Below are 27,085 nucleotides of genomic sequence, written 5' to 3'. Positions count from 1 at the left end.
GTTGGCTAAAATCTCCACCTCGGAGTGTATTGCGACGAAGAGCCACTACTTTCAGAAAGAACGAAATGTTTTCATTTTTTCACATAGTATTTCAGATACTTACGGGAAGAGCGTGTGATCTTTGTTTCACCACAAAATCTTCCATACTAGTCATAAAAGAAAAAAAATACACCGGTATTGACAAAAGTGCCACTTCAGTGCCATCTGTACGCAGCAGTTCGAACATGACGGGAACCTTATATTTTCTGTTATTTACTTAAATACCTTCAATCGTAACAAAATGATAAGGATCACAGGTTCTAGTGAATAAAACTATATTTTATATCGGAAATTTCTTCCTTACCGAATCTATATTAGTTGTACGGTTATACATTGAAATTTGGGCCTATACTTTAGCATGGCTTTAGAACCCCCTTAAACCTTCTTCGTTTGACAGTTAAGTGCAAGGTACCAAAGTTCCTACATCTGAATATTTTGGTCAGGGAAATCAACTTATGCATGAAAAGTCGGGGAATTTTGTGAAAAAAATTTAATGTGAAGTTTTCCTTATTTTTCTTCTGGAATCGAAACCTGGAGAAGTCAAGGAATTTTGTTTTTTCACAATGAATGTGAACTCTGGCAATATACCAGATGCAGGGTGGCTACTCACCGGGCATTCCTTGAATTCTGGGAATTATGCGTGAAAAATTGCAACTTTTATTAATCCAAATATCATTGAATTTATACATATTTATTAATGCCCTGAGACAAGCTTATCACAGTTTAGCTTTCATTTTTTATCGAGGAAGGAATAGAAAGAAACAGAATTATCTCAATCCGTTTGCTTTGTTAGTGTCCATTCTTTGCAGAACAATCTATCTTGCAGATGGAAGAACATTGCAAGATAAGATATCTTGAAGTTGATTAGGTAAATTTTACAATTAACAATTTTTCGTAGATTACTATATCTCATATCATTTGTGATTTGTGTTTGTAGATGTATTTCTAGTCTGAGTGTGTGAAATGGCAAATATAAGCTCCGCACCTTAATTAAATGTACATATCATTGAATTGGATTAGAATTTTTAAATAAATTGGATACACATTGTTAATATATTTGTGTGTGGGTGGTTGGGTAGGAGGTGGTAATATGTAAGGTTGAAATAGAGAAAACATCTGCTTTTACCTCTGAATTTGTGTAAAGTTCACCTTGAAAACCAGGAATTATACTTGAATTTTTTCATAGTCCTAGAGTGGCCACTCTGCAGATGGAAGTGGGTAGCCACACTATAGCGGAACCACAGGCAAAAGAGCCTGCACAGAACCACATGCGAGTGGAGCCTTATGACCATAGTTTAATCTGTGGAGGGGAATGTGCAGAAATACTTTTGGCCAAATATTATTTCCTTTGTAGTTGCTCTACAATAGAAAGTTATCTTATTATGTTTCACTATCTAAGTAATTAATTCAACTGAAATTGCAAACTACTGTCAAGAATATAAAGGTGATTATGGATTAATATCTACTACATCATTTTCATAGTATATTTGTTCATATTTTTGTTTTGATTCCATGAAGATAATTTTTGTACTAATAGGTGTTCCACTTGTTCTATTTTTTTCTAGAAATGTGTTAAAAGGAATTTGAAGAGGTCATTTTTAAGTGAAATAGAGGAGGAAGACTGGCAGTGTTTTGTTTGCAACATTGATCCCCTTTGGGACCACAGAGCTCAGTGCTGGGCTGCTATGGAGTGCTCAAAGCTAAGGAGAAAGTGAGTATTGTGCACAAGTCATTGCAGCGTGATTTAAAATATCTTGGGGAGCTTTCAGACTGAAGTGAATAAAAGCACATGTGTTTCTATTGTCAGAAATAAATGCAACCTTCCATACCAAAGTAGTACAGTAAGCTGTTCATGTCGCTTGTCACTTGTCACCTTAAACTGTTCGAAGTGGTATGCCAGTTCTTAATTTGATTGCGTGAATGTTTAATTATTGCAAATTGCAAATATATCTTATCTGCTACCTTCAAAACAATGATGACATGAAAGGAACTCGCAGCATTCACTGTTGGAGTGGCTTCCAGCAGGTGCTGCATCAACGCTGCACATTATTGTGATATCCTACAGAAACTCTGCACAGCCATGAAAAACAGTCAGCAGGGAAAACTGTCATACACATGGTTATGCTCCATGACAACACACAATGAGCCTTTTCTTTATTTGACATGACATACGCTAGAATAGAAGAGTAAGAACAAGGGGTGAATATATCATTTTGCAACATTAATAATAACAGCAAATTGAAAATTGTACAAATATTAATATTGAAAAAAATGATGATGGCCCACTTCTTGTGTTTTTGACTGTTTGTGTATTATGAATGGGGCAGATTAATTGAATCTTTTTCAGTATCGTTCAACATAAAAGTTCACCTGAACTTGTAAGTACATTTTATTTGTTTTTGGCATATAATTTTTTGAGAAAAGTTGCTGGCAATTTCGCCAGAATGGAATTTTTATAGTCAATAATTCAGTGTACTATACTGCCACTTTGTTGTTTTTTATGAATATAAATGTTAAATTTATGTGCCCTAGTTCAGAAAGTAGTACTGATAAAAATTTCACATCAGTTCAACTGTAATATACATATTTATGGACTAATCATAGAAATGCCTCAGATATGAGTGAACATTACTTAGTGGAAAGAGCATAGGGGTACCTAAGTAAAACACAGGAGCTGCATGATGATAAAGAACTTCAAGGAGCTGTAAAGATTTCAAATGTATTGCATCTAATGATAATGAAGTAATCCCTGTTGTCAGATTAGGACATTGGTAAATTGAGACTTCCCAGAATAGGATATAAATTGTTGCATTGGTGGTGCACTGTAAATGCATCGCACTGTAGTTGTGCTGTTTAAGGTGGAAGCTTTGGGTTGCAACTACTGGACGTGCACAGGTTCGAATCTCTGGGGGAAGCATAACAACTTTTCCTGAGATTTCGGTTTGTGTATCAGATCAGTGGCCATCCACCATCGTGGAGAAATTGGGGGAGCTATGAATGAGTAACGTAACCTAGTCATGGAAGCCTGCAACAATGACTGGGGGTTTGTCTTGCTGACCACACATTATTCTGTAACTGGTTGGAGTGAGGCTGGTGGTTGGTAGGTAGGCAGGCACTGGCCCTCATGGGTGTTACGCTACTTTTTTTTATGAACTTGTACAGTTCTTTATCTCTATAATATTTTACCTTGGACTAAGTGTGAAAACCACGCTTTTGTTATGTCTTCTTTGGCAATGCCTTGATGCCATCGTACCAATAATATTTGTAGATTTTTCTCAAGGACAGTTTTGTTCCAGGGTAAATTCCATTTTTATGCCAGTTTCTGTGATTCAGGTTTTCGGAATGATTCCATGAAACATTCTACACTTTTTCCAATAGATTCAAAAATCTGGAAGAAAGAATTCAGGTGCAGTAGTGTCTAGTATTGTGTCATCTCCACTGTTGACTTACAAGTTCACTAGACTGTGACAACTCCACTGTTGCCTCGTAATCAAGAGGTTCCAGGTTTGATTCTTGGTGGAGGCACACTGTGCAACAGTTTGAATCCCTACTTAAACTGTAGATCCAGTCCCAATTAGCATTTTTGCACATAAAGTGGATGTATCACAGAGTTTTGTGGCTCGTTGTGGACTTAGTTTTTTGAGCTTTTCCTGTTCCCTGGTTACCTATTATTAATCACTGCAGTGAAGTATGTTAGTACTGAATATTGTTTTTTTCTTTTAAGTGTATTGTTTCAAGGATGTTGTATCCATATTTGAATTAAGTTGTGTAACTTTAAGCTTTTCATTATCTCGGGTACTATCTGAGTGGAAATTGAAGATACTGATCATTTTTTTTCTTACTTCCATCCATTAGACTCCATAACTTTAATAATAATAATAATAATAATAATAATAATTAAGAAGAAAACTTTATAATAAATCAGAATGGCTGGAAGGGAAAATATGAGTTGTAACTATATTGACAACTATTTGAGCTTTATAGCATGCTCGTGTGTTTCAATCAAGTGCAACTATATGAATGATATAGTGTCATACTCATATTGTAACTTTATAGCAAGTGTTAATAATTTGTATTATAATTTGTATTATATTTTTTAGGAGGAGAAAGAGGGACAGAGAAATAGCTTTAAAAGTTCTAAAAGCTACAAAGTCTAGTCCAGCTAAAAGGAAGACAGTCACTTCAATAAAATCTTCATTGAATAAAAAGAATATTTCAGTCAGTGACATTGAGAGTAGTGAAAGTTGCAGTGAAAAGAGAAAACCGAGAAGGAAAACGAATAATAGGAAGGGGAAAGAATGTGACAGTGACAGTATTATCATAAGTGACAGTGATGAATCTGATGAAGAGTCTGATAGAAAGAGAAAAGCTGTTACAAAGAAAAGAAAAAAGAATAGGGATAGTGATAGTGATTCAGATAGCTACTCGAATTTTAGCGATGAAATGGAAGGTAAGGGAAAGGGTAGAAATTCAAAAACTGCATCAAAAAAAAGAAAAACAAATTCCAATCTTGGGACCAGAAATACTAGGCAGAGGGGCAAGACGGTAATTGAATTAGATAGTGATAACAGTGAATCTGATAGTGACGCTAATAAAAATGTAAAGAAATCAAAACAGAAGGCAAAAAGTAAGAAAGGGCCAGACAAGGATAAAAAGAAGAAAGGAGAGGAGGAAAAAGATGGAACTGATAAAAGTTCTTCGGAGGCGAATTCTGGGGATGAGGATGATACGACTTGGATCACGGAGTGTCTTCGCGATGCATCACAGATAGGTCAGCGTCTAATGTACGTTGCCAAAAAGATTAAGAAGAAGGTTAGAGGTGCCAAGAAGCAGACGGATGTTAAAAGTCAACTCCAACGATTCAAAAAGATATTGTCGTATGCGGCTAAAGATATTGAGAATTTAGATGGATTGTCCGACTTGAGCGAGAAGCATTGGAGGAATGGTAGAAAAAAGAAAAAGCCAAAGAAGAAGAGAGGTAAACGTGAAAGTTCTGATAGTGAAGAAGAGCTATCTGAAGAAGATGAAAGAGAAACCAAAAAGAAGAATAAGGATAATAAAGAAAGTGTAAAAGAACAGAGTAAGGCTTCCAGACAGTTGAATAATGATAACGAGGAAATGGAGGAGGATGAAGAGAATGTGGACCGTGCAAGTGAATTGAAAAAAGATGAAACAGCTGATGCTAATAATGATGTGGATGTTGCTGCAGACAAGAACATTGCTCCAGAGAAGTTAGCTCTTGAAACTAGAAGAGACTCTGACGTACTATGTGAAAATAATGATAACACAAATGAATCATGTGATCTGTTTGATGATCCTGATGCAGCATCTTCACCAGAACAGGCACGTACTGAGAACCCAGACAAGGAAGTGGAGCTTGACGAAGAAAATTCCTCGGAGAAGGAAAACATTCCTGTCATCGACGGAACACCAGTGAAGCAAATCCAGAGAAATTATGATAGCGATGTCACACATCTTGAGAGCGAGAATAGATCTGCTATCATGGCAAACGAATCTCTCAGTAAAGATCCAGATACAGCCAAAAGCAAAAAGAAAATTAGTGGAGACAGTGAGAAAGGTAAGCTGGAAAAGTTAAGTGATGGTGATGAAACTGGAACGGAAGCAGTGTCAAAGGAACAAGATAATACAGCACCGAGTCAGGACAGCCTGTCTGAGTATCTGAAGTTCTTAAATACAGTAGAACATGATATTAGCAAGAACTTGAGCGACGAGGAATTGGTAACTGGCAATGATGATGAAGCTTGTGCATCTGATCCTGGTAAATCACTTCCTAAAGAGGGAAAAGTTCATGACAAGTCTAGTGAGAATGAAGAAGAGACTGAACACTTCTTCAAACCGGCTTCTTTGCCACCAGAAGATAAAATGACAAAGCACAAACCGGACGATAGCCAGGAAGAAAGTCAAAGTTTATTAAAATCTGTAGATGATGATGAAGTGCTTAATGGTGGAGCAGGGAGTGAGAAAGAAAAGAGTGACTCGGAGGCTGGTGAATATGATGATGGTCCAGACATGCATGCAAGTTCAGAAGATGCTGAAACTGTTATATTTGACAGAAGGAAGAAGAAAAATGATGCAGAGTATCCTTCAGAAAGAGCACCTAGCAGGGCAAGTACAACTGAAAACACGGTTATAACCGAAAGAGCACTCACCGCTAAGAATGCCATCCTGGATAGTGACTCTGAGGAAGAAGACGACAGTTCCAATGAAGATGAAGCTGACAAACAGCCCACCAAAGTGATGACCAAATCAGCTCCAGCAACAAAACTGAGAAAATTCATTGGTCCAAAAAGTGTGATGAAAGCAAGAAGAAGAGCACTTAAGAAGAAGGCAGGAAATGTATCTGGAAGTAGCACCAGCAGTTCGAGCGACATTGATGATGATTCCGATGAATCGACAGGAAAACTGAACACATCCAAGAAGAACAAGAGGTCTAATATAATTTATGTTGGAATCAAGAAAGAGGATCTTAAGAAGTGTTGCATAGAGCTGGAAAGGGTGTCTGATAGTGCATTGGAGCAACATGGAATTAAGTTTATTGATGATGAAAATTCAACAGAAGAAAAAGTGGCAGAAGAAAGCAAAGACGACGACGATTTGATAAAGCTTAGCAAAGAAGTTAAAAGGTAAGCAGTTTTTCTTGTATATGTGTGTTTTGATATAAATGTGATGTGTATTATTTGTAAAATTACCGTAGAGAGGTTTCCAGTTATTACAACCAATTTAATTCTTAGTACATTTTTTTAAAAACAAAACCTAACATGTTGAAAACTTTTTTTGCACTGTCTGTTTATTACGTTACACTTGGTTACTTAGAATATGTAACTCACCTTAAATATTATTTGACCATTTAGGTGAATGAAACACCCACCATATTAAGGAGTAATTGTAGTGTTACAGTATTTTGTTAATTGAAGAAGTACTGCATGTACTGAATGTAAATATGCAGTAGCTGTGGCCAGTTCTAGAACTAACCTTTAGGATTTATAAATTGTTATAAATGAAATATTGTTGCAAACATTTAACAATGACACCTTGCATTTACAATACATGAGATATGCCACATTAGAGTAGATGTATGAGAATCAGTTACCAGAGAAGATTAGTTCTGAGTTGCAGATTCAAAAATGCATTCCAGCTTGTAAATATCTAATTGTGAAAAACAACAGATAGGTTAATAAGTTTGCAAGATTTCACCTCTGTATGAGAATTAGTTCTCTTGCTACAATTGTCGACCTCCATGGCGGAGTAGTTAGCACATTGTGCTATGACGTCAGGGGTCCCAGGTTCGAATCCTGACCTGAGCATGCATAACCATCTTCGCAAATTAGCCAAAATTGGCACAAAAGCAATGTAAAATAAAGCCAATTAATCTTGCTACAATTTTTGTGAGAGGTAGGGGCTCGAACATACATTGTACATCCGTGACACTAACCACTCACCTACAGTTTCCACTGTAACCAGTAACATTTGCAAATCATGTAAGGAATTTTGGGCATTTCATCATTTCTCTCTTTTCACTTCCAGATATGTTTGATTTTAAAACTGTTTATAACTTTTTACTGTGCTGCCTAGAGAAATTTTTCTGGCACATGCTTTTTAGACATCACCTACAGGAAATACAATATGTGACTCTCCCAAGAATTTGAATTAAGAATGACAAGTTCAGTTCATTCAATTTGGTCTTAAAATTTTTGATATTTGAATTTTCGAGTGCGATGACGACATGAACCAAGCATTTACTTTCTGGACATAGTACCAATTTTATCCATGATTTGAGACCAGGATTTTTTCTGCTAGGAATTTCCTTGGTTGTATCTAGAGCCTGGATTTTACCATAAATGGCTATTTTGTTCCCTTAATCATCACATTTGTAGTTTTCAGAGTAGGAATTCTTTTCATGAGTTGAGAATTGCTCTGTGCAAATTCTGTTGTGCCTGAAATAGCCTGTTTTAACTGTTAATGCGTATTACATCATTAGTATCTATAAGGGCTTAAAGTCTTCACAAAGTGGAAGAGGGAATATATCATGTGACTTTGTGCCACCTTCTTTGATGTGATCTCACAGTTGGTATTGCTAGTTTCTCCATGGGCCAGAAAATCTTCAAGCAAAGGAAGGATGAAGGTCATCTTCAGTAAACGTAGTAGGGGGTCAGTTAGTGTAGGGATATCTACCATATTTGTAATGGCAGAATAATGGTCGTATCTAAAGGATGGTGGACTGACACTTATTTTGTCACCCATTGTGTCTGTTAATGGTAGGTTTTTTGATAAGGGAGAGATTGTGTAATTTTAACAAATTTGGAACTTTTGTGATTGTGGATAGTTCACTGTAACCCTCAGAAGATTAGGAAACATTAAGGTTCAATTCATTCTGGATGCAGTAAACTCAGTTTAAAATTACCTACGTGAAATTTTGAAATTTCGTATTTCCACGTTGCATAATTTAATGGTTAAATCCTATTAATTTCGAAGACTCGCTGTGTTCATTCTGCCCGGGAACATACAAAGCAGTGACGTGGTACCATCTCTGCTCCAGACGCCGTACCCTTAGTGAATGAAGACAGTGTGTCTTCAAAATTAATAGGATTTAACCATTAAATTGTGCTACGCGGAAATACAAAATTTAACGTTGGTAATTAAGGTTCATTAAATAATGCACAAATATTTATTATATTTCTTATACATTTCTATATTAAAGAATTTTAGGTTACTTATACAAGTTCCTCATTTTGCATGTTAATTTTTCAATTTAAAGGTTTTTAATTACTAGTAGTTCTAGTGCCCTTATCCAAATTTTTGGGGCCAACTAATCTAGGTTCTATTCACATGCAACAAATTGGAGAGGAATGATAATACATGTAGTTTGAAAAATTGCCTGAGATAACATGGACTACATGGTAACAAGTGATGTTATAGGAAGGATGTTAAAGTATAAAGGAATCAATGAAGTTATAACATGTGTGCAACAACTATGTTTAGTTGAGGAATGTGCATACAGGAAGAAAGATCAGTTGTGGGAAATTCTGCATCAGTAGTTACAACAGTGCATTTTTGGGAAGAACTGTGAGAAGACCAAGTATGGTATTGCAAGAATTGAACAAAAATTTAGTAATGAAGTTATAGGATAAATAAAGACTTCCAAGATCATAGCTTTGATAGAGAATGTGCACAGATATAGAACTTGTTTCTTATACATGTCAGTTGACATAGGATGAGGGGAGATTTAATCCAGTAGTTTCAGGAAACCTCTTTCAGAATTGAAATATACCAAGAAAATCTTGGAGGGTCATGAAAGGAAACTAATTAGGACAATAGGAAGAAAGAAAATGCAGAGTATCCATGGAAAATAGTTTTATAAATAAGAAGAAAAGATGTAAAGAAGAAGAAGGAAAAGTGGAAGAAACTGAGAATACAGAACAGAAAATCTACATACCACGTAGGAAAGGAGTATTAGACAATATTATTAACCTGGGTGTAAATTGAAGGAAGTTTTGAATAAACTAGAAACACAAAGTCATTGGAAGAACCATGTGTATATATCAGATCAAGAGAAAATACTATAAACGTAGCATGTAGAGCAGTGATTTCCAAATGGGGTGCCATGGCACCTTAGGGTGCAGCGAGATATTTTACTGATAAACTATGAAAAACAAAAAAACAAGCAAATAAAATATTAGGAAGTAGGCAAGAGAAATATTAGTACTGGAGTAGGTATTTATTTGACAATAAATTTAACTTGCTCCTGATATCATATTCCATTTTGATTTAAGATTGAAAATTGTAAATATAAATTCTAACAAGTGTGTCCGAAGTTTTTAATCTCATTCCCAAGGGTGACGTGAACGTAAGAATAAATAAACCCCCCAAAAAATAACTTTCAAATAAAATAAATAAGAGAAAGTATATCCTCCCAATAATAAAATTCTAAATAAAACACCAAGCAATATGGAGATAACAGCAGGACAACATTAGGAAAGCTAAAATGTCAAATTGGAAAATTATACAAAAGGCAAAGTTCGTTTGTAATTCCACTTTATGGTCAAATAGCCTAACCAAGAGTTGGAAGTTGGGTCCGAACCTAGGACCATTTGATGTTTCACATATCTTGTCAACCAAAGGTCTGCTGTGTAGGAAGTCTGAAATTGTTTGCTGAAACATTCCTTTATTATGAGTATAGATAACCAAACTTTTCTCAACACTACAGTTCTTGGACAGCGTTGGGTTTTCTCCACAGTCAGCCTCAAATTGTCCCTGGTTATATATTTTTTTTCTGCACCTCAAATCATCATCTATTGATCTGTTTTGGGGTATTGTAATATTTGTGTATCCAATCTAGCCCTGAACTGATACCACTATCAACTGACTTCACAGTTCCTATCAATACTTCTGATTCCTACTGATAGAGAAACTTGTTCAGAATATCTATGACTTTATTTTTTAATCTACAAAAGATCACGTTTATCTTTCTTTCTCCTGACCCTCCTCCCCAATCCTTGTTCTTTCTCTGAAACAACTGCCATGATTTAAAAAAATCAATTTTTTTCACACGGAATATGAAGAAACATCTATGAATATTAGGGCTGAGCCAATACCAATGCCTATGTATCGGTAGGTATTGGTTGAAATTTATTTACCAATACCAGACATACTTTCCCTGCATTTTGGTCTTTCGCAGGGTCTGCAAAAATACGCTCTCTCTCTCTTTTGCGGAGTCTAATTGTCATAGAAATTATGCAACATTTGAAGTTCCTTTATATTTTGCAGAAGTATTGTGTAAAGAAAGTTAATTTTGTGATTGCATAATTTGTAATTTTATAATATTCTGATGTTTTTGTTGAAATTGCTGCATATAATTAGAGTGGAATGCTTACTCACTAACATTAATCAATATTTTGAACAACTTTGAATTATTACAGGGTGGCTACTCACCGGGAATTCCTTGAATTCTGGGGATTATGCATGAATTACTGGCTCTGGGGATTATGCGTGAATTCTACTTGAATTTTTCTCTGTAGACGTGAAAAATTACAACTTTTTTAAATCCAAATCCTATTCACATTTTATGCAAATAAAAATGATTTTCATAAAATATTCTTGCTTGCTTCGCTCGCAATTCCTGCTTTTCGTAGTCTTATCAACTTTATAACCATATCTAGGAGGCGGCGGAAGTCGGCCTTGGGCACCGAACTATCCAAATGAAAAAATGTTGTAAAATTGATTGATTGATTTGTGGTTTTAAGTCCACTTTATGCACAGAAAGGCTAATCGGGACTGGACCTACAGTAAGTGGGATCCAAACTACTGAGTCATGTGGAGAAAAAAATAATTGAAATAGTTTGTTCGAACACAAATGCTTTAGCACCAACTTCTACCCCCTTTTTTGCATAATTTATGAGGATAATAACATCTTTGATACTACTACTACTACTAATAATAATAATAACAACAATGTTGGTCCTGTTGGGTTTGAATCCTGGCTAGGGCATGGATGTTTGTGACTGTCCATTCATCAATTTCATCATGTCACTCATCTGCCCCATCTTCACAAATTAGCCAAACGTGGCACAATAAGTGAAGTAAAATAAAACAAATCAATAATAGTAATAAACATTATTATTAAACACTATTATTATTAGTAGTAGTACGTTTATCGTGGCACTTTCTCCCTGCCTGCTCAGACAAAAATTCGTGGTTGTGCCTCTGATTGTAAATAGAAACTCAGCACTTTAAATTAAATATTTTAATTGCGATTACGTATACCGTTTAATTGAATTATAATTTTTTGATGTTGGAATCACATAGACCCTTTATATTATGAAGATATTTGTGTGTGGATGTTGAGAGGCGGTAATACGTAAAGTTGAAATAGAGAATACAGGAATTTTTTGAAAGTTTGTCTTGAGAACCGGGAATTATACTTGAATTTTAACATGGTCCTAGAGTAGCCACCCTGTATGACCATTTTCAAGCATTGGTATTGGTATTGGGTATATGTTGAAAGTGGTATTGTCTCACATAATGAATATTGTACATTTTCCAAAATTTTGAGGACATTTAGACTCTGCAAAAGTGTGGTATGGCATTTTGTGTTTCCATTTAGATAATCAAGAATGGAGAAGGGTATTAGGTTGTATCATTGCTTAAATTCTGATATGTTGGTATTTGTACCAGATCAGCCGTAATCTAACTACATTTTTACCTTTTAATGTTTTTCCATAATTCCATATTTTAGCTTGTTCCTTGGTTATGGACTTATCTAAATGCACCATGTATTTTCCTCTTGTAATTTCTGTCCAGTTAATCTAAGAACATTGCTATCTCATTCTTTCAAAGACATTGCTTCTGATCTGTAAGTGATGCCTTGTCTTTTTAGGATTTCATATGTATTAAGCATAGTATTTATCCCATGAGTTTGCTTGTTAATAACTGCATAATGTGCACTATTGTTTGTATTCTCTCCTTTACGATTGTGCATCCCCCAAACACATGCACATAGATTTTGATCTCTTCTTGGGTGTGTGGCTAAGGAATTTATAGAAACATCTTATATTGATTTGCTTTATTAGGACAAAGTTGTTGTGTAAAGTGGAAAAATGTAAAGTATGGCCTGTTATCCTCCCTGTTTTACATTTTTACTCCTGATGAAGTGCCTCATTAAGAAGATTGATACATTGAACTTGCTTTTTGTTAACCTCTCTAGGTACTTGTGTCATTATTTTATTATGATAAGTGTGGTAACATGAACAGTTGCCAAGATTTTCATTTGTACATTTATGATTGATTTGGTTTATTTTACTTTGCTTTTCTGCCACTTTTTGGCTAATTGCGAAGATGAATGATGATGTGATGATGAAGGGATAACCACAGAGACCTCCCTTTTCAAGGCATGGACTCAAACCCAAGACCTCTGCTGCCATAGCATGCTGTGATCCGTCATGGAGGTTGACTTATATATTTATGATAATTGGATGTATGTATATATATATAATTATATATTAATTATATATATATATATATATATATATATATTTGCATAACCACCAAATGTATATTGTTCAGACATCACTTGCAGTTATGATATTTTGTACTTACAGACTTACAAATTTGAAAACTTTGAAGAGGAAGAAGCATTGTGCAGATAGCGATGAGAATGAAGGAGCAGAATCAGCTTTGTCCGAAGAATCTGAGAAAGATGAGGATAAGAAAATGGCAGATAAAGAAGAAGAGGAGGATAAGAAAATGGCAGATAAAGAAGAAGAGGAGGATAAGAAAATGGCAGATAAAGAAGAAGAGGAGGATAAGAAAATGGCAGATAAAGAAGAAGAGGAGGATAAAAAAATGGCAGATAAAGAAATAGAAGATGATCAGAAAATAGCAGATAAAGAAACGGAGGAGGATAAGAAAATAGATAAAGAAGGGAAAGACCAGAAGAAGGACAAAGAGAAGAAAGAAGATGAAGAGAAGGAGAAGAAAGATGAAAAGCCTACAGCCAGGAAAAGCTTACTTGATTTCTACGACTGTAAGAGCTCTGATAGTAAGTGTTCAATTTTTATTTTATGTATAATAATCACACTCTCAGTGTGTGTGTAATGTGTTAAAAGAAGCCATGGGAAATTTATACCAGCATAAATATGTTGTTCTTAACTGTATAATTGGAAGCAGCACATCCATTTTTTTTTATGACAGGTAACATTTCACCACCATCTTCACTTCTGCATTGTCAGACCCAGTCGAGTTGAAAGAAGAGCATGTGTGTTGTATATTACATAGCTTGTTGAATCAGTTCTAAGATGGTTGTTTGTTGTTGATAAAACAAATAACCTTACAACAATATAGATCTGATTTCAACTTTATTTGTTCAAAATTGAAGGTCATATACCAGTTGTGGAAGTACAAGGTACATTCAATAAATAACCGGGAAAGTAGTATAAAAAATCTAAAATATGGCTGTGATTGTTATATGTTTATTTTGTGAAGACATCTGTAATGAGATTTTTGTTGAGTGAAGGTGTGAAAGCAATAGAAATTCATCGCCGCAGGACAGTTCAGTATGGTGATAACTGTATGAGTCGATCACAAGTGATCACAAGGCTGAGAAGTTCAAACAGGGCATAACCAGTGTTGAAGATTCTCCACTTGCAGGTGTGTCTGTCACTGCACGGAAAGCAACATTGCTCAAGTGGAAGACTTGATACAGGAGAACCGGCGTATTACTGTCAGTGAAATTGCTTTCCAGATGGAAATAAGTGTAGGATCAGCCCACCATACCAGTCATGACATACTGAGGATCAGGAAAGTGTGTGCGAGGTGGGTTCCAAAACATTTGACACTGGAAATGAAGGAGAGATGTGTTGATGTGTGCAGGGAGCTTTTGCGCCTGAAGCTTTTGAAGCTGACGGTAAGGCATTTCTTCATCGTATTGTCACTGGAGATGAAAGTTGGGTTTATGATGAAATTTGGATTTATTTCTATGATCCAGAACAAGAGGACAACAATCGAATAGTGACATCCTTCATTTCCCAGACTGAAGTGCTCAACGGAGTGCCGGAAAGGTCATGTTAACTTTGTTTTGGGACCACAAGGGGCCAATTCTTGAACATTACATGCCCAGAGGTCATACTCCAACCTTTTGCATGAAAAACTGAAACCAGCCATTCTGCAGAGACGTCTGGTGTCCACTGGTGTGCTTTTGTTCCATGACAATGCGAGACCCCACACATTGTCTACAATCGAGGACCTAAAGTTTGAGTGCTTACCCAACCCTCCATATTCACCCGATCTTGCACCTTTCAATTTCTACACCTTTGGCCCATTGAAAGATGCACTAAGTGGATCGAGGTTCCAGAATGATGACGAAGTCCAGTCAGCAGTGCACGAGTAGTTACGTTTAAATTTTTTTTCCCTATGGAATCAGTGCCCTCATCAAGTGCTGGCATAGGTGCATTGAACTAGGGTGGGGGGGGGGGGGACAATGTTGAAACATAGTACTGTAGTTTCATTTGGTATTTGTTACAACATATTTCCGGTTATATATTGACAGCCTTGTATAAATACTTCCCTCTGTCCTGGAAAGATGAGGAAAAATCTAGGAAATTTTGTAAAGTTTTCAAAACCTTGAAAAAGTTCGGAAATGTTAACTATTGTTCTTGTAACTGCAGTATATGTAGATTTTTCACATTTGTAAACTCTATTTCAAATGAAACTGCATTTTGCAACTGCAGCCATTGTGTTGATATTTTCACCCAATAAAGTATCATGAAAAAACAGTGTTAAAATAAATTATAATGTTGCAGAGTGGTCTGGAAATTCACTTGAAAAAACCTGAAAAACAGAATCTTCAGTTTTGTTTCAGCTTCCAGTTGAGGTTTGATAGTGCTACTCTTTTTTATTGTTATTATCGTTACATTATTTTGTTCCTTCATACAGTGTCATAAAAAATGCCCTGTTGTACATGTATATATGCACAAAGATAATTATCTTTACTTAATTAAATATTATTTACTGTTTCAGGTGATGATTCCGATTCGGACATTGAAGAGTTTAAGAAGTTAAGCAACAGGTTAAAGAGTCGAAGGAAAGTTCTTCAGCAGAAAGTATCTGGAAGAAATGAAACTGCCAAACAAATGCTGCTTAACTCGGACAGTTCATCAGGTTTGTCGGGTTCTGTTTTTTTGGTGAATTTACACTTGTTATCTTGGAAATATTTTTTCTTTAGTCACCCTGCATAGCAAACTTCTCAATTGCCACCACTTTGGAACTGATGCAAAATAGTCTTATAGATTCTGTCCATACTGACTGTATTACTTGATATTATCTATCAATTATTAGTGTTAAAATTAGGTTTTAGCTGGTATAAGCTGGAATTTAATCACTGATACAGGCTGATAATTTTGCAGAATCTAAATATCTTTGAAATTATGCAAAATATTGTTATTTTTGCAAGAACATTGGGTATGGGATTATATAATTGTCTCATGAGAATGAAAGCAACGCTGTTAGAATTGTTACAATATTCTAGTATTGATATCAATTTAGCCTTGTTGAAATATGAGTATTTATATTCTCGGTACTGTATTGTACCAGGTGGTTATAATTAAAGTGACTGTGTTCAGAGTGGTACAGCACGGGCTGTAATGAGAGTAGCAGTCTGAAACTTCGTAGATATGATAATGAAGCAATGCGCTCGCGAATTATGCAAAAAAAAAAAAATAGTTCCAATTCTCGCCACCAGGGTAAAAAATGGCGCTGTAAGCAGTCAAAACGTGGAATTTTCCGTAACTCTGACGTCAAAGTCGGTGACATTGCCTAACCATTGTGTGAGCTCCCTGGTTGTTGTTGGTGACGCTTGTTGCTTTTTTTTTCCTTTAGTGATGTGAATGTTCGCCGAACATTAAAAGTTTGATTTTTCCCGTGTAAAAAGCAATGGCTATTGCGAAGAAAGACCGTGCACTGCTAGTGAAGTTGTTTTACCAGAATGGGAGCAATAGTAACGCTGCACTGCGGAAATATCGCCAACAGAAAGGTCTGAGAAGAGGGCCCATGTCAATTAATGGGCTGAAGAAGATGATGAAGAAATTCGAGGAAACAGGTGAATTGGGTGTTGCACCAGGGAGAGGAAGGCGGCCCATCCCCGTGGAAGTTGTGGACGAAGTTGCTGTAGCTGTAGCTGACCGTGCAGCACATGCCTCAACTTCTGCAACCAGTGCTAGAGCTGTGGCACGTGAATTGTCACTCCCCTGGTCAACAGTTCGCAAGGTATTGCGGTGCATTTTACACTGGTATCCCTACAAGATTCAAATTGTGCACCAATTGAAACCCCAAGATATTCCACAACGCCGTGAGTTTGCCCATCGGTTTTTGGCACGCATGGAAGTGGATGACATGTGGCCGGGGAATATTCTGTGGACTGACGAGGCGCATTTTACTCTGGTCGGTACAGTGAATACTCGGAACTGTCGCATATGGGGTTCCACTCGTCCACATGTTGTGCAGGAACAACCATTGCACTCAGTTTACGTGACTGCATGGTGTGGGTTCACTAGCTCCTTCATTCTTGGTCCGTTTTTCTTTGAGGAGATGACACCTCGAGGGCCTGTTAGGTGTACAGTGACATCTGCACGTTATAGGGACCTCCTTGTGCAACACGTGATTCCAGCTTTGCAAGAACGGAACTGTGAACACACCACCATTTTCATGCAAGATGGGGCAACACCACATGTCGCTCGCCACGTGAAAGATTTGCTGCGAGAAACCTTCACTAATGACCGCATCATCTCTAGGCAGTTTCCAGATGATTGGCCTTCCAGATCCCCCGACCTTCATCCATGTGACTTCTGGCTGTGGGGATATTTAAAAGATCGTGTCTATCAGGGACATGTCCGGTCTCTGCCTGATCTGAAGGCTAGCATACAACGACATGTCGCTCAGATTTCACCAGACATGCTGCGAGCAACCGTCGACCATGCCGTGTTACGAATGCAGCATGTTGCTGAATTGGGAGGCCATATTGAACAGTTCTTGTAACCATAGTTCCTAATAAACATGCCAGAGCCATTGTTCTCATGTGTTTGATCTTTCCTGCCTTTTTCCTGTAACTATACCACGTTTTGACTGCTTACAGCGCCATTTTTTACCCTGGTGGCGAGAATTGGAACTTTTTTTTTTTTTTTTTTTTGCATAATTCGCGAGCGCATTGCTTCATTAGCATATGTACGAAGTTTCAGACTGCTACTCTCATTACAGCCCGTGCTGTACCACTCTGAACACCGTCACTTTAATTATAACCACCTTGTATATCCAGGACTTTTCAGTACTAAAGAATGGATACAAGCTAGTACACATACATAGGTATCAACTCGACCATAATAAACTTGCATTAAATTCGGGATTGACCTGCTCTAGTTTTTGTTCATAATTTGCATCATGCTAGGCGTTAGGGATGGGACAGATTAATCGGTATTGGTCGATATAGACATATTGGTTTATTGATAAAAGTACTGATAATTTTTCCGATCCAATATATGTTTAAATATATTACAATTTAGTGCAATATTGTGCCATTTAATTATAATTTTTATGGATATAAACATATAATCTTCAGACTACTTCTTTTTCTTCCCAAAGTTACTGTCAAAATATGCAGTTTCTTTTGCATTGCAAAAGCTTCGTTCATTATTAAGGAGGTAAATGAACCATTTGGATTTTATATCTGATCGGTAGAATATTGGTTTCTGGAATCTTTAAATTTTATTTCTATACTTTATTGGTATCGGCCGAAATTTCATATTGGCCCATCCCTACTAGACATTAACTGAAGTTTTTAATCTAATTTAAAGTGTATTTTCTTAAGAAAATTACTAATGTCATCCCTTACTAAGAATTTGGTTTGTGGGTTTGAAATGTCACGTTACAATTTTTACCATTTAAGATTCATGCAGATAATTGAGAAAACAAAAATTATATCCAAGTAGGGAAATTTCTATCTGGTGTGTGTGCTTTGGAAAAGCACATTGTGATTGATGGTTGTGTTGGTATTTGTTATGACAGAAATATCTTCATCTTGATTATTTTCCATTTTTGGAAAGTTTCAGATTCCAGTGATGAAAGTGATAGTGAAGCTGAAAAGAAGAAGAAGAAGAATGAAAAGAAATCCAAGGTATCTGTGAAAAAGGAAGATGAAGATGTAAAAAAAGATGATACGAAGGAAGATGGTGAATCCATTTCAGAGAAGAAGAAAATAGATGTTGATGACATCAAAGATGAGAAAGAAGATGCTGATGACAAAGATGCTGATTCTGACGAGAAGAAAGATAAAAAGGATGACAAAGGAAGTTCATCAGATGATTCAGAGGTAGGCACAGCAGTGTGTAACAAGACATTCTTCAAAATTTTGCTAGAGAGAAAGAAATTTTGTACATGCATAAGAATGAAATGGGAACAATCTGCTTTACATTGCATGTTTTTAATTTATATGGCTGCTGGAAGTAATGCTTGAGTGTCATATTCCATTTTTTACTCATCTTGAGTGTTGCTTTTCCCCTTCAACAATGAAAACAAACTCTGCTACAAGTGAAGATTGTAGTTTGATACATGGAACAAAGAGTTTAAGATGTGAACATTTATTCTGGTTATGCAGGTTTGTCACACTTATATTTTTTTTAAAATCTGACCTTCCTTTATGTAATTTTCATGAACTTGAGTTATATGAGGTGGACAAGTCTTCTCAGTGGCATGCCCAGGATTTTTAAGGGGGGGGTTATGTCTTATTTTTAGTAGTCTGCCCTATATTTTGCCATATTTTTCAGTTTTAAACTTTCTTATTTTAGAGATGCTGAGCCAAAGGAGGAAGGGGTTATAACACCCACCAACTCCCCTTGGGCTCACCAATGTATCTTCTTATTTTTACCTCTATATTTCATGATCATGCTAACCCGGAGCAAAATAAAAAACACAGCACACAATAATAAACCTGCTTACATGCTTGTTATGTCATCCTCTTTTAACCCTTTAAAGTGTGTGTGTCAAGCGTAAGTCCGGCACATTGTTGACCGCCATATTGATTTCAACGCAAAAAATTAAAAGGATAAGGGGTGATGTGATATATCAAATCAAAACAAGAAATGAAGCGGCGAAGGTTTTTCCAGCGTATCTTTAGCCAGCAAAAAGTCATACGCATATCTTTCACTTATGATATATGCACATTATAATGTTGTCAATGTTCCTGTGAGCACACTCGTTGACGTCTCTCACACTCACATAGAACATTTGGCAATGTAGCAAGTGCAGTATCATTGCAAGCAGCAACTATGCCTTCTCTCAGATGGTCAATATCACTGAATTTTAGTGCATGCACCATTCTCTTCAAATGTTTCTGAAGGTAAAAGTCCTCCTAAGATGTTAGATCAGTTGAATGTGCAGGCTTTTTAATAGATCCCCATCTGCCCATCATTCTACCTAGACATTGCCACAATGTCCACATAGTGTGATCACACTCTGTCCTGTTGCAAAACTCTGGAAAAGTGCCATATCCCATAAGCAAGGATGAAAAGCCTGTTCACTTAACAAATACAAGAAGCCCTCACCATTTACCGTTGTTGAATATGGACCAACCATTCCTGTTCTCCATACACTATACCACATCATTAGCTTACCAGCAACAACCATTCGGCTGGGATCTGTCTACTGTAGATTATCAAATCACAGGTATTGCATATTATTTTTATTAACTTCACCGTGAACATAAAAATTAGCCTCGTCACTGAAGAATTTTTCATTCCAAAGGAAGTGTCACGTAATTGTTTGAGATACTTTTTCCAATATTCTTCACTATTCAACTATTTGGTGAATGTCGCTGATTAAAATCACATGCAATGGTGTATATACTTCTTTCTCTCCCGAGATGTCAGCGTGATCTTGATGAGTTCCTAACATGTTAGGAGCATTCTAATGCTTTGTTTTAACACCTCGAAAAGGAGAAGATGGTTACAAGCATTCCATAATAACTTTTTGCTGGCTAAAGATACGTTGGAAAACCTTCGCCGCTTCATTTCGCGTGAAATTCTAGCCTGATTTGATATATCACATCACCCCTTATCCTTTTAATTTTTTGTGTTGAATTCAATATGGAGGTCAACAATATGCCAGACCTGCGCTTGACACACACAGCTAGGGATCTCCCTGTGCCTAACCTATTTCTTTCATGACCAGGATAACTCCTTTACATTTTGTAGAGGGTGTTAAGGGACTTTTGACCCGTCATAGTTCATGTAATGGGGTTTTATCAGTCACATAGTTACACATATTATTTTGTTTCTTCTGATCCCATTGCAGTCCCAGAATGTTTGTTTTGATATGTTTTATAGTATGGCATGAGGGACCAAATATATTGTTTTCACGAATTTTGGTGATGACATGTTTTGAGAAATTCAAGGTAAAAGTTCAAGGTCACATGACAAAATTATATTTTCATCTAAAGGTGGGCTTATTATATATCACTGGAAAGCTTGTTCAATTCCCTGTACAATAAGCTTTATTTGAGCCTCCTAGGCGAAATAGGGGTGGAGTTACAGCACATTTAGTATAGCTAAGCGGGCTCAAAAAGGGCAATTTATGTGAACCTTGACCTTGAATAATTTAACAATTACAAGATGCACGAGACTCAAAATTTTCATAGTTACTAAGTTCCATACATAGTTTGAACTCCCCAAATTTCATAAAAATTGGAGATGGTCGGTCAGGTTGGAAATTGCACATATCTGTGTTGATTTGGCATGGAATGACTCTTTATGTCGCAGAAACAAGTGTATGTGTGGTGTAACTCATTTGCAAGTGGCAGGAGTAGTGTGACAGATAATGACAGAATTGGCAGATCAGCAACGTCATCACCAACAGGAATGTGTGTGGCGTGGATGCTATGATTCGTGAAGATATGCCAAACCATGGACAGGCTGAAAGCAATCATACGTCAGAAACTAAGAAGGGCACTACGAGAGGGGGTGTTGTTATTGCACGATAACGCACGACCACATTCAGCTCAATGAACCCGTACACACATTATGGGTTTCAACTGGGAAATTCTGGACCATCCTCCGTATAGCCCGGATTTAGCCCCTTCCGACTACCATTTGTTTGGCCCCTTAAAGAAACACCTCCCTGAGCGGCGTTTCGATACACTGGAAGAGGCACAACAGGGTACGGTTACCTGGTTAGAGAACCTGGAGCAATATTTCTTTGAAATGGGCAAGGATGATTTGATGTCACGTTGGAATAAATGTTTGGACCGCAGCGGTTCGTTCCTATGTCGAATTTTAGTGTGATACCATGTGTCAAACATACTATAGTTTCATATTTTTTTCTATGCACGTTTTTCAATAAATCGAAAATTCACCTTACTTTTTGATACACCTTTTGTATATAAAGATTTAATTTTTTAACCATGATTTTTAAAAACAGATTTTTGTTTCTTAAGGCAGAACTTGTTGCAATCACGTGGTTATGTACATTAATTAAGGTGAATGCACCAGGGAATGATTTACCATTAAATGTTGGTTTAAAAAATATGTCAGTCTATCTCTAGAAATATCCTCTTGTAACCACATCTCTATCTCTCTCTTCACACGGAAATATTCTCAAAATGTATTTCATGTGATTTTTCTGTAATCTGCTTTTCATATTGTCATAATTTTTTTTTATCGCAGGAAGATCTAAAAGAGAAGGTTAAGTGGAGAAGAAGCAAACTACTGATGACTAAGTTGAGTGAAACGGACACAAGTGATGAAGATAGAAGATGGAAAGCCAGGAAGAGTAGAGAAGCAGCAGCAGAAAAAAGAAGGTAAGTTTAAGAGAATTTCTTCACAAATATGTTGAGGGTCTTGCAGCAGAGAGAGTTAGTTTGGAGGAAACATCGTTACTATGTCTTACGATGCCTCTTTCTGAATTGTATTACTACCTTCCAATCTTTTGTCAGACTTATATTGTGCAAATAATGATGAGAAATCACCATTGAGGGATAAGTATTGTAGGCCTTGGTTAGAGTTTGTTTTCTGTCCTGTGCACTGGGTGCAAATGCAACCTTGGTGGTTGAGCCCCTTGACCCACAATCTTGCCACCAGAGGTTCTGAACAGTAACGAATCCAGAAGTCACAGTTGAGAGGGGTGAATTTCAGTCAGGTACCTCACCTCGCAGAGAACCGATTCTACCTTACATTTGCACTGTTTAATATAAACCGTATATACTGTAAACACGAACCAAGCTGACTTCCATGCTCTACAGATTAGGGTATTGTTTTGCAGAAATAGATGCCCAGGGCTGGAATAGTCTCAGGTTTGATCCCCTTTCTAGGCATATCGCACAGTGGTTCCATATCTAAACTGTAGGTCTGGTTAAATCAAACTTTACAAAATATTCTCGAGCCTCTTAAAGTTTGTGATAAAAGACAAGATTTGTGTCTTAAAAAATATTAGCCATTATTTTATATTAAAAAACCTGGTGGTTGAAATCACCCCTATTGCCCTTTCCGTGGATCCGTGCCTGGTTCTGGGTTCAAGTTGTGGGAGTGTGCATCCATCAATGTACTATAATTTGATTGTTAATTCATCCTCATTGTTGTGGACAAAGCTTCAGTGACCATTTAAGAAAGAGGGCAAAAAATGTCATAGAAAATTACGTGCATTCAAGAAATTAATAGATGAGATCAAGCACTGAAAATTCACCTCCATTGCCCACAGCATAAATCTGCAAAAGACCTTTCCCAAAAGTAAATATTTCACATAAACAAATTGTTATGTACTACTTTTTTTCTTATAATGTTTTCAAATATAATGCAATCTCTTGTTGAACTTCTGTAAATTTGAATTTTGAGTTTTCATTGCACAATATCAAGAGAAAGTATTTGTAATTCACTAAGCACTTTATTAATGTAACTATTGTATTTCTTTATAATGATTGAAAGTCACCGTATAAGCTGGTGAATAGCTTCTCCATTCTCAGTTTTGGTGCTGTACTGGCATGTGTGTTCCTTTGTGAGTGTACCTTCATTAATTGCATAATCATTATTCGTCCTCATTGTCGCGATTATCCTAAAGAGGGAGAAAACTTACTTCAAATAAGAAAAATACAAACATTTTAAAAATTAAACCTTTATAAGGTTTAATTTTTTTAATCCTCCAGATTTCATGTACCCTTTTTTTTATGTTTGTGCCTTCTTCACTGTATTGCTAAACTCAAGCCACATTGAGACCTGTGCATCTGGTTCCCTTGTTTCTGCTCCGGCAGGCTGCAGTGAAAATAAGCAAATCAGCTCTCCCACTGTAATATGTACTCTTTTATTACCCAAATTATATGGCAATAAACATTAAAGAAATGAAGAATTCTGTCATTGTTTTTAAGGAAAGAACTTAACTATATTATATGAAATATATACATTTGCAAAATACGAAGCATAAAATTTTGAACATACTCTTTTAAATAATATTTGCATCTATCTTTTTTTGCAATTGGTATTTTTTTTTCTAATTCAGGAACAGTGATGATAGAAATATTCATTTTGAATTCATATGGAGGAGTATGTTTACTTTTATGCCAAGTCTTGATATTAAATGCTTAACATAGAAAGTTTTATTTACAATACTAAATATATCTTTTCATTTTGTTGTCCCTGCATTGTACTTGTTTCTGAGAACGTACAGGGAATCATTTCGTATCACTTTGACTTTGTACTCAAATTTGCTGCGTAAAAGAAAACAAACTATAATCTTCAATGAATTCTGTATACTTTTCAATTCACCACTCCACTATCATGAAAACAAGAACAAAAACTATAGAGGCTACTGAACACGTGTCAAATTCCTTGAATATAAAAGGTGTATGTTGTACAAATTTTCCTGTGTGCAATGGGGATACATGTGCTATCCTGAGAGTGCAGATTTAGTATATATATATCTTCTCTTACTTCTCTGCATGTGAGCACTGGAATGTTCATTAAATACACGCACATCTACAATGTACATGAAAAGTTGTACAGGTATGAGTGCACCATTGTGCAAATAATATATACTGATTTTTCCCAACATTGTTCAACAATCATTTTCAATGTTATTTGTGACTTGTTGCATGTACAGACACCACATTGTATACTGTAGTGTAATTTTTCTGGTTTATATATATTGCATATAAATATGCATGGTTTCAAATAAAGAAACATTAAAATAAATCTTATACAATGCGTAAGATTTCTAGCAGATATGTAGCAGTAGGGGCATGCATATTTCATTTTTGACGAAAAAACGAAATGTGAAAAAACACATTGTAGTGTTAATTTTTCATGTTTTTGAAAGGTGTGAGATGAATTTTGTGACCATGTTTTGTCACGAAATAATGCGATATGAACTGCAAAAAGCGAAATTAACTCTTAAACACGAAATTTAGGGTTTATTCACCGGTGCGACACCTTCTGAGGTCTGAATTATCCTGAGAGTAATGCAATTCCCAGAAAATTGATTAAATCGGCTGTTAATATTGGAGAAGCAAAAATGGACTCCTTTACACAGAAATTAACTTAATACTCTGATAAGTACAAAAATGTGCTATTAGAAGTGAAATGTTAATTCAGTGGAATAATTGTAGCTTTTAAATCAAATTTAGGATTAACACAAAATGTCTTTTTATATACCACTTTTCATCCAATTTTTCACCTCTATAACACCGATATTTTATTTTATTTACCGCTTTTGAACCTGAAATTGACTCAGGTTTTGTACTGAAATTTTGCTTTTTTATTTACCAAAAATATGTGCCTCTAGTAATCAGTCATAATTCTTTCTTTTCACTGTTGATGTAGTGAGGAAATACATAACAATTTTCTTAGTACAGCGAGAGTCCAGAGATTTGAGGTTAATACTTGTTTCTCGAGAGCTTAATGTTTATGCTGTTGACTTGTAAGGTGTCCCAGGTTCGATTCCCTTTGTAACTTGATCATTTAGATGCACTTTAAACTCCCACATAGTACACCCTGGACTGCTTTTAGCAGACTAACGAGGCTCTGGCATCTGGATCTACGGCCAGTATAATCCTCGTAGGGATGTGGGTGTCTTGTCCTGTGTTTTCTTCATGTGTGTGCCAAGTGCTGCTTTACAGCCTCAGATTTTATCGTAAGTAAGAATCTTTTAGTCCCTCGACATTACAGTTATGTTGTTTGGAGTTATGGTAAGGGGCTGGACTCCATGCAATGTAACGGGTGAAAAATAGCCTAAGTGGTGACGTGCTCAAAATTTCGAATTCATTCATTCATTCAGATGCACTTTAAATAGAAGTGAAAAACCTTTTTCTTTCTGAAGCATAATACTTGATGCATAAGAATTTTACATTATGTTCATACAGGATAGATGTGCGAAGCATATGAACATAAAGAAAAACAGTTAAAGAATTGAACTTCATATTAAAAACTTCTGAATAGTATGTTTAAATATCAAGTGGGCCTCCCTGATGGCATAGTGGTAATGGCATCACCTTGAAATCAGCAAGTCCCAGGTTCGATATGTGGTGGAGGCACATAGTTGTTCGAATTCCACTTTAAACTGTAGGTCCAGTCCCAATAGCCCATCTATTAATATAGTGTACTTAAAACAAAAATTCTAACTCAACCCTCCAGCTTCAGTTATGCATCTGGCGAAGCTAAATTTATGGAAGAGGTAGATGATATGATTCACACTTCTTTCTGCCATTTGACATTGAAATGAGCATATCCTTAAAATGTGCCCACCCTCTTGTACAATTATAAGCTGCAAATAATGCCAGCCTTACTAGAGCAGTTGGTAACATAATACTCCATAAATAATATAAAATGTGAACTGTTAAATAATTGTCAAGCTCACTCCGTGCAAAAAGTACAAAATGTATTTATGCCACTAACAAACTATTGGCATACTGTGGGTTGACCACCCCTGATAAATGGGTACCTGGGGCCAACTTTGGGGAAAAAAGGCAGATCACATCACGTACTATTGTGTATGTGACCACTCCCACTGGCCTCAACACCAACTCCAGAACTATTAAATAAAACCTGGATTCCTGCCATTAGAAATATGCATGTCTGCCCAACACATCCTAACTAACTAACTAAATGATGAAGGAGGCAGTAAACACTTACCACACGAAGAGAAATAATTCTATATTTTGCGATCTGTGTCGCATTTTCAAGGTCGAAATATCGGCGTCACATGGAGTAGATGCACAGAATACTGACTGTAGCATCTACAATCAGTGTTGCCAGAAACAGTTGATAGGTAACAAAGTATTTTAACCAGTGTTTACTGTAAGGTGGATGGGTAGTTTCGGGGAGGAGAGGAAAGGGTTACTGGTTGGCTAGGTTGAGTCCGGGGGGTATAGTGGCGTGCATACCTGCTATATAGGCCCTTTCCCATCGCCTGCGGAAAGATGTGTCAGAGTGAAACCAAACTGTAAGACCCTGTGAAAAGGCCCACCCAAACACATATGTTCCTACTGATGCAGACGACAAAACTGGAAATC

General features: G+C 36.3%; 1 protein-coding gene across 5 annotated transcripts in view; it reads left to right on the top strand.

Moving 5' to 3' along the window:
* LOC145985371 (uncharacterized) overlaps positions 1–27,085 on the top strand; it is a 148,910-nt gene that overhangs the window by 37,439 nt on the left and 84,386 nt on the right. For 4 of the 5 annotated variants that reach the window (XM_083119323.1, XM_083119320.1, XM_083119318.1 and 1 more), the window contains exons 6-11: positions 1,605–1,750; positions 4,140–6,683; positions 13,155–13,594; positions 15,571–15,711; positions 18,645–18,910; positions 22,257–22,390. In XM_083119323.1, coding sequence (XP_082975449.1) covers positions 1,605–1,750; positions 4,140–6,683; positions 13,155–13,594; positions 15,571–15,711; positions 18,645–18,910; positions 22,257–22,390 — 3,671 coding nt within the window. The remainder of the gene's footprint in view (positions 1–1,604; positions 1,751–4,139; positions 6,684–13,154; positions 13,595–15,570; positions 15,712–18,644; positions 18,911–22,256; positions 22,391–27,085) is intronic. The other variant, XM_083119322.1, reaches the window with a different exon arrangement.

Source organism: Lepisma saccharinum, chromosome 3 (genome assembly GCF_977018435.1).
Source record: "Lepisma saccharinum chromosome 3, izLepSacc3.1, whole genome shotgun sequence".
NCBI classification, from domain to species: domain Eukaryota; kingdom Metazoa; phylum Arthropoda; class Insecta; order Zygentoma; family Lepismatidae; genus Lepisma; species Lepisma saccharinum.
The sequence above is the reverse complement of the archived record's forward strand: the minus strand, read 5'-3'. Positions and strand labels throughout refer to the sequence as shown.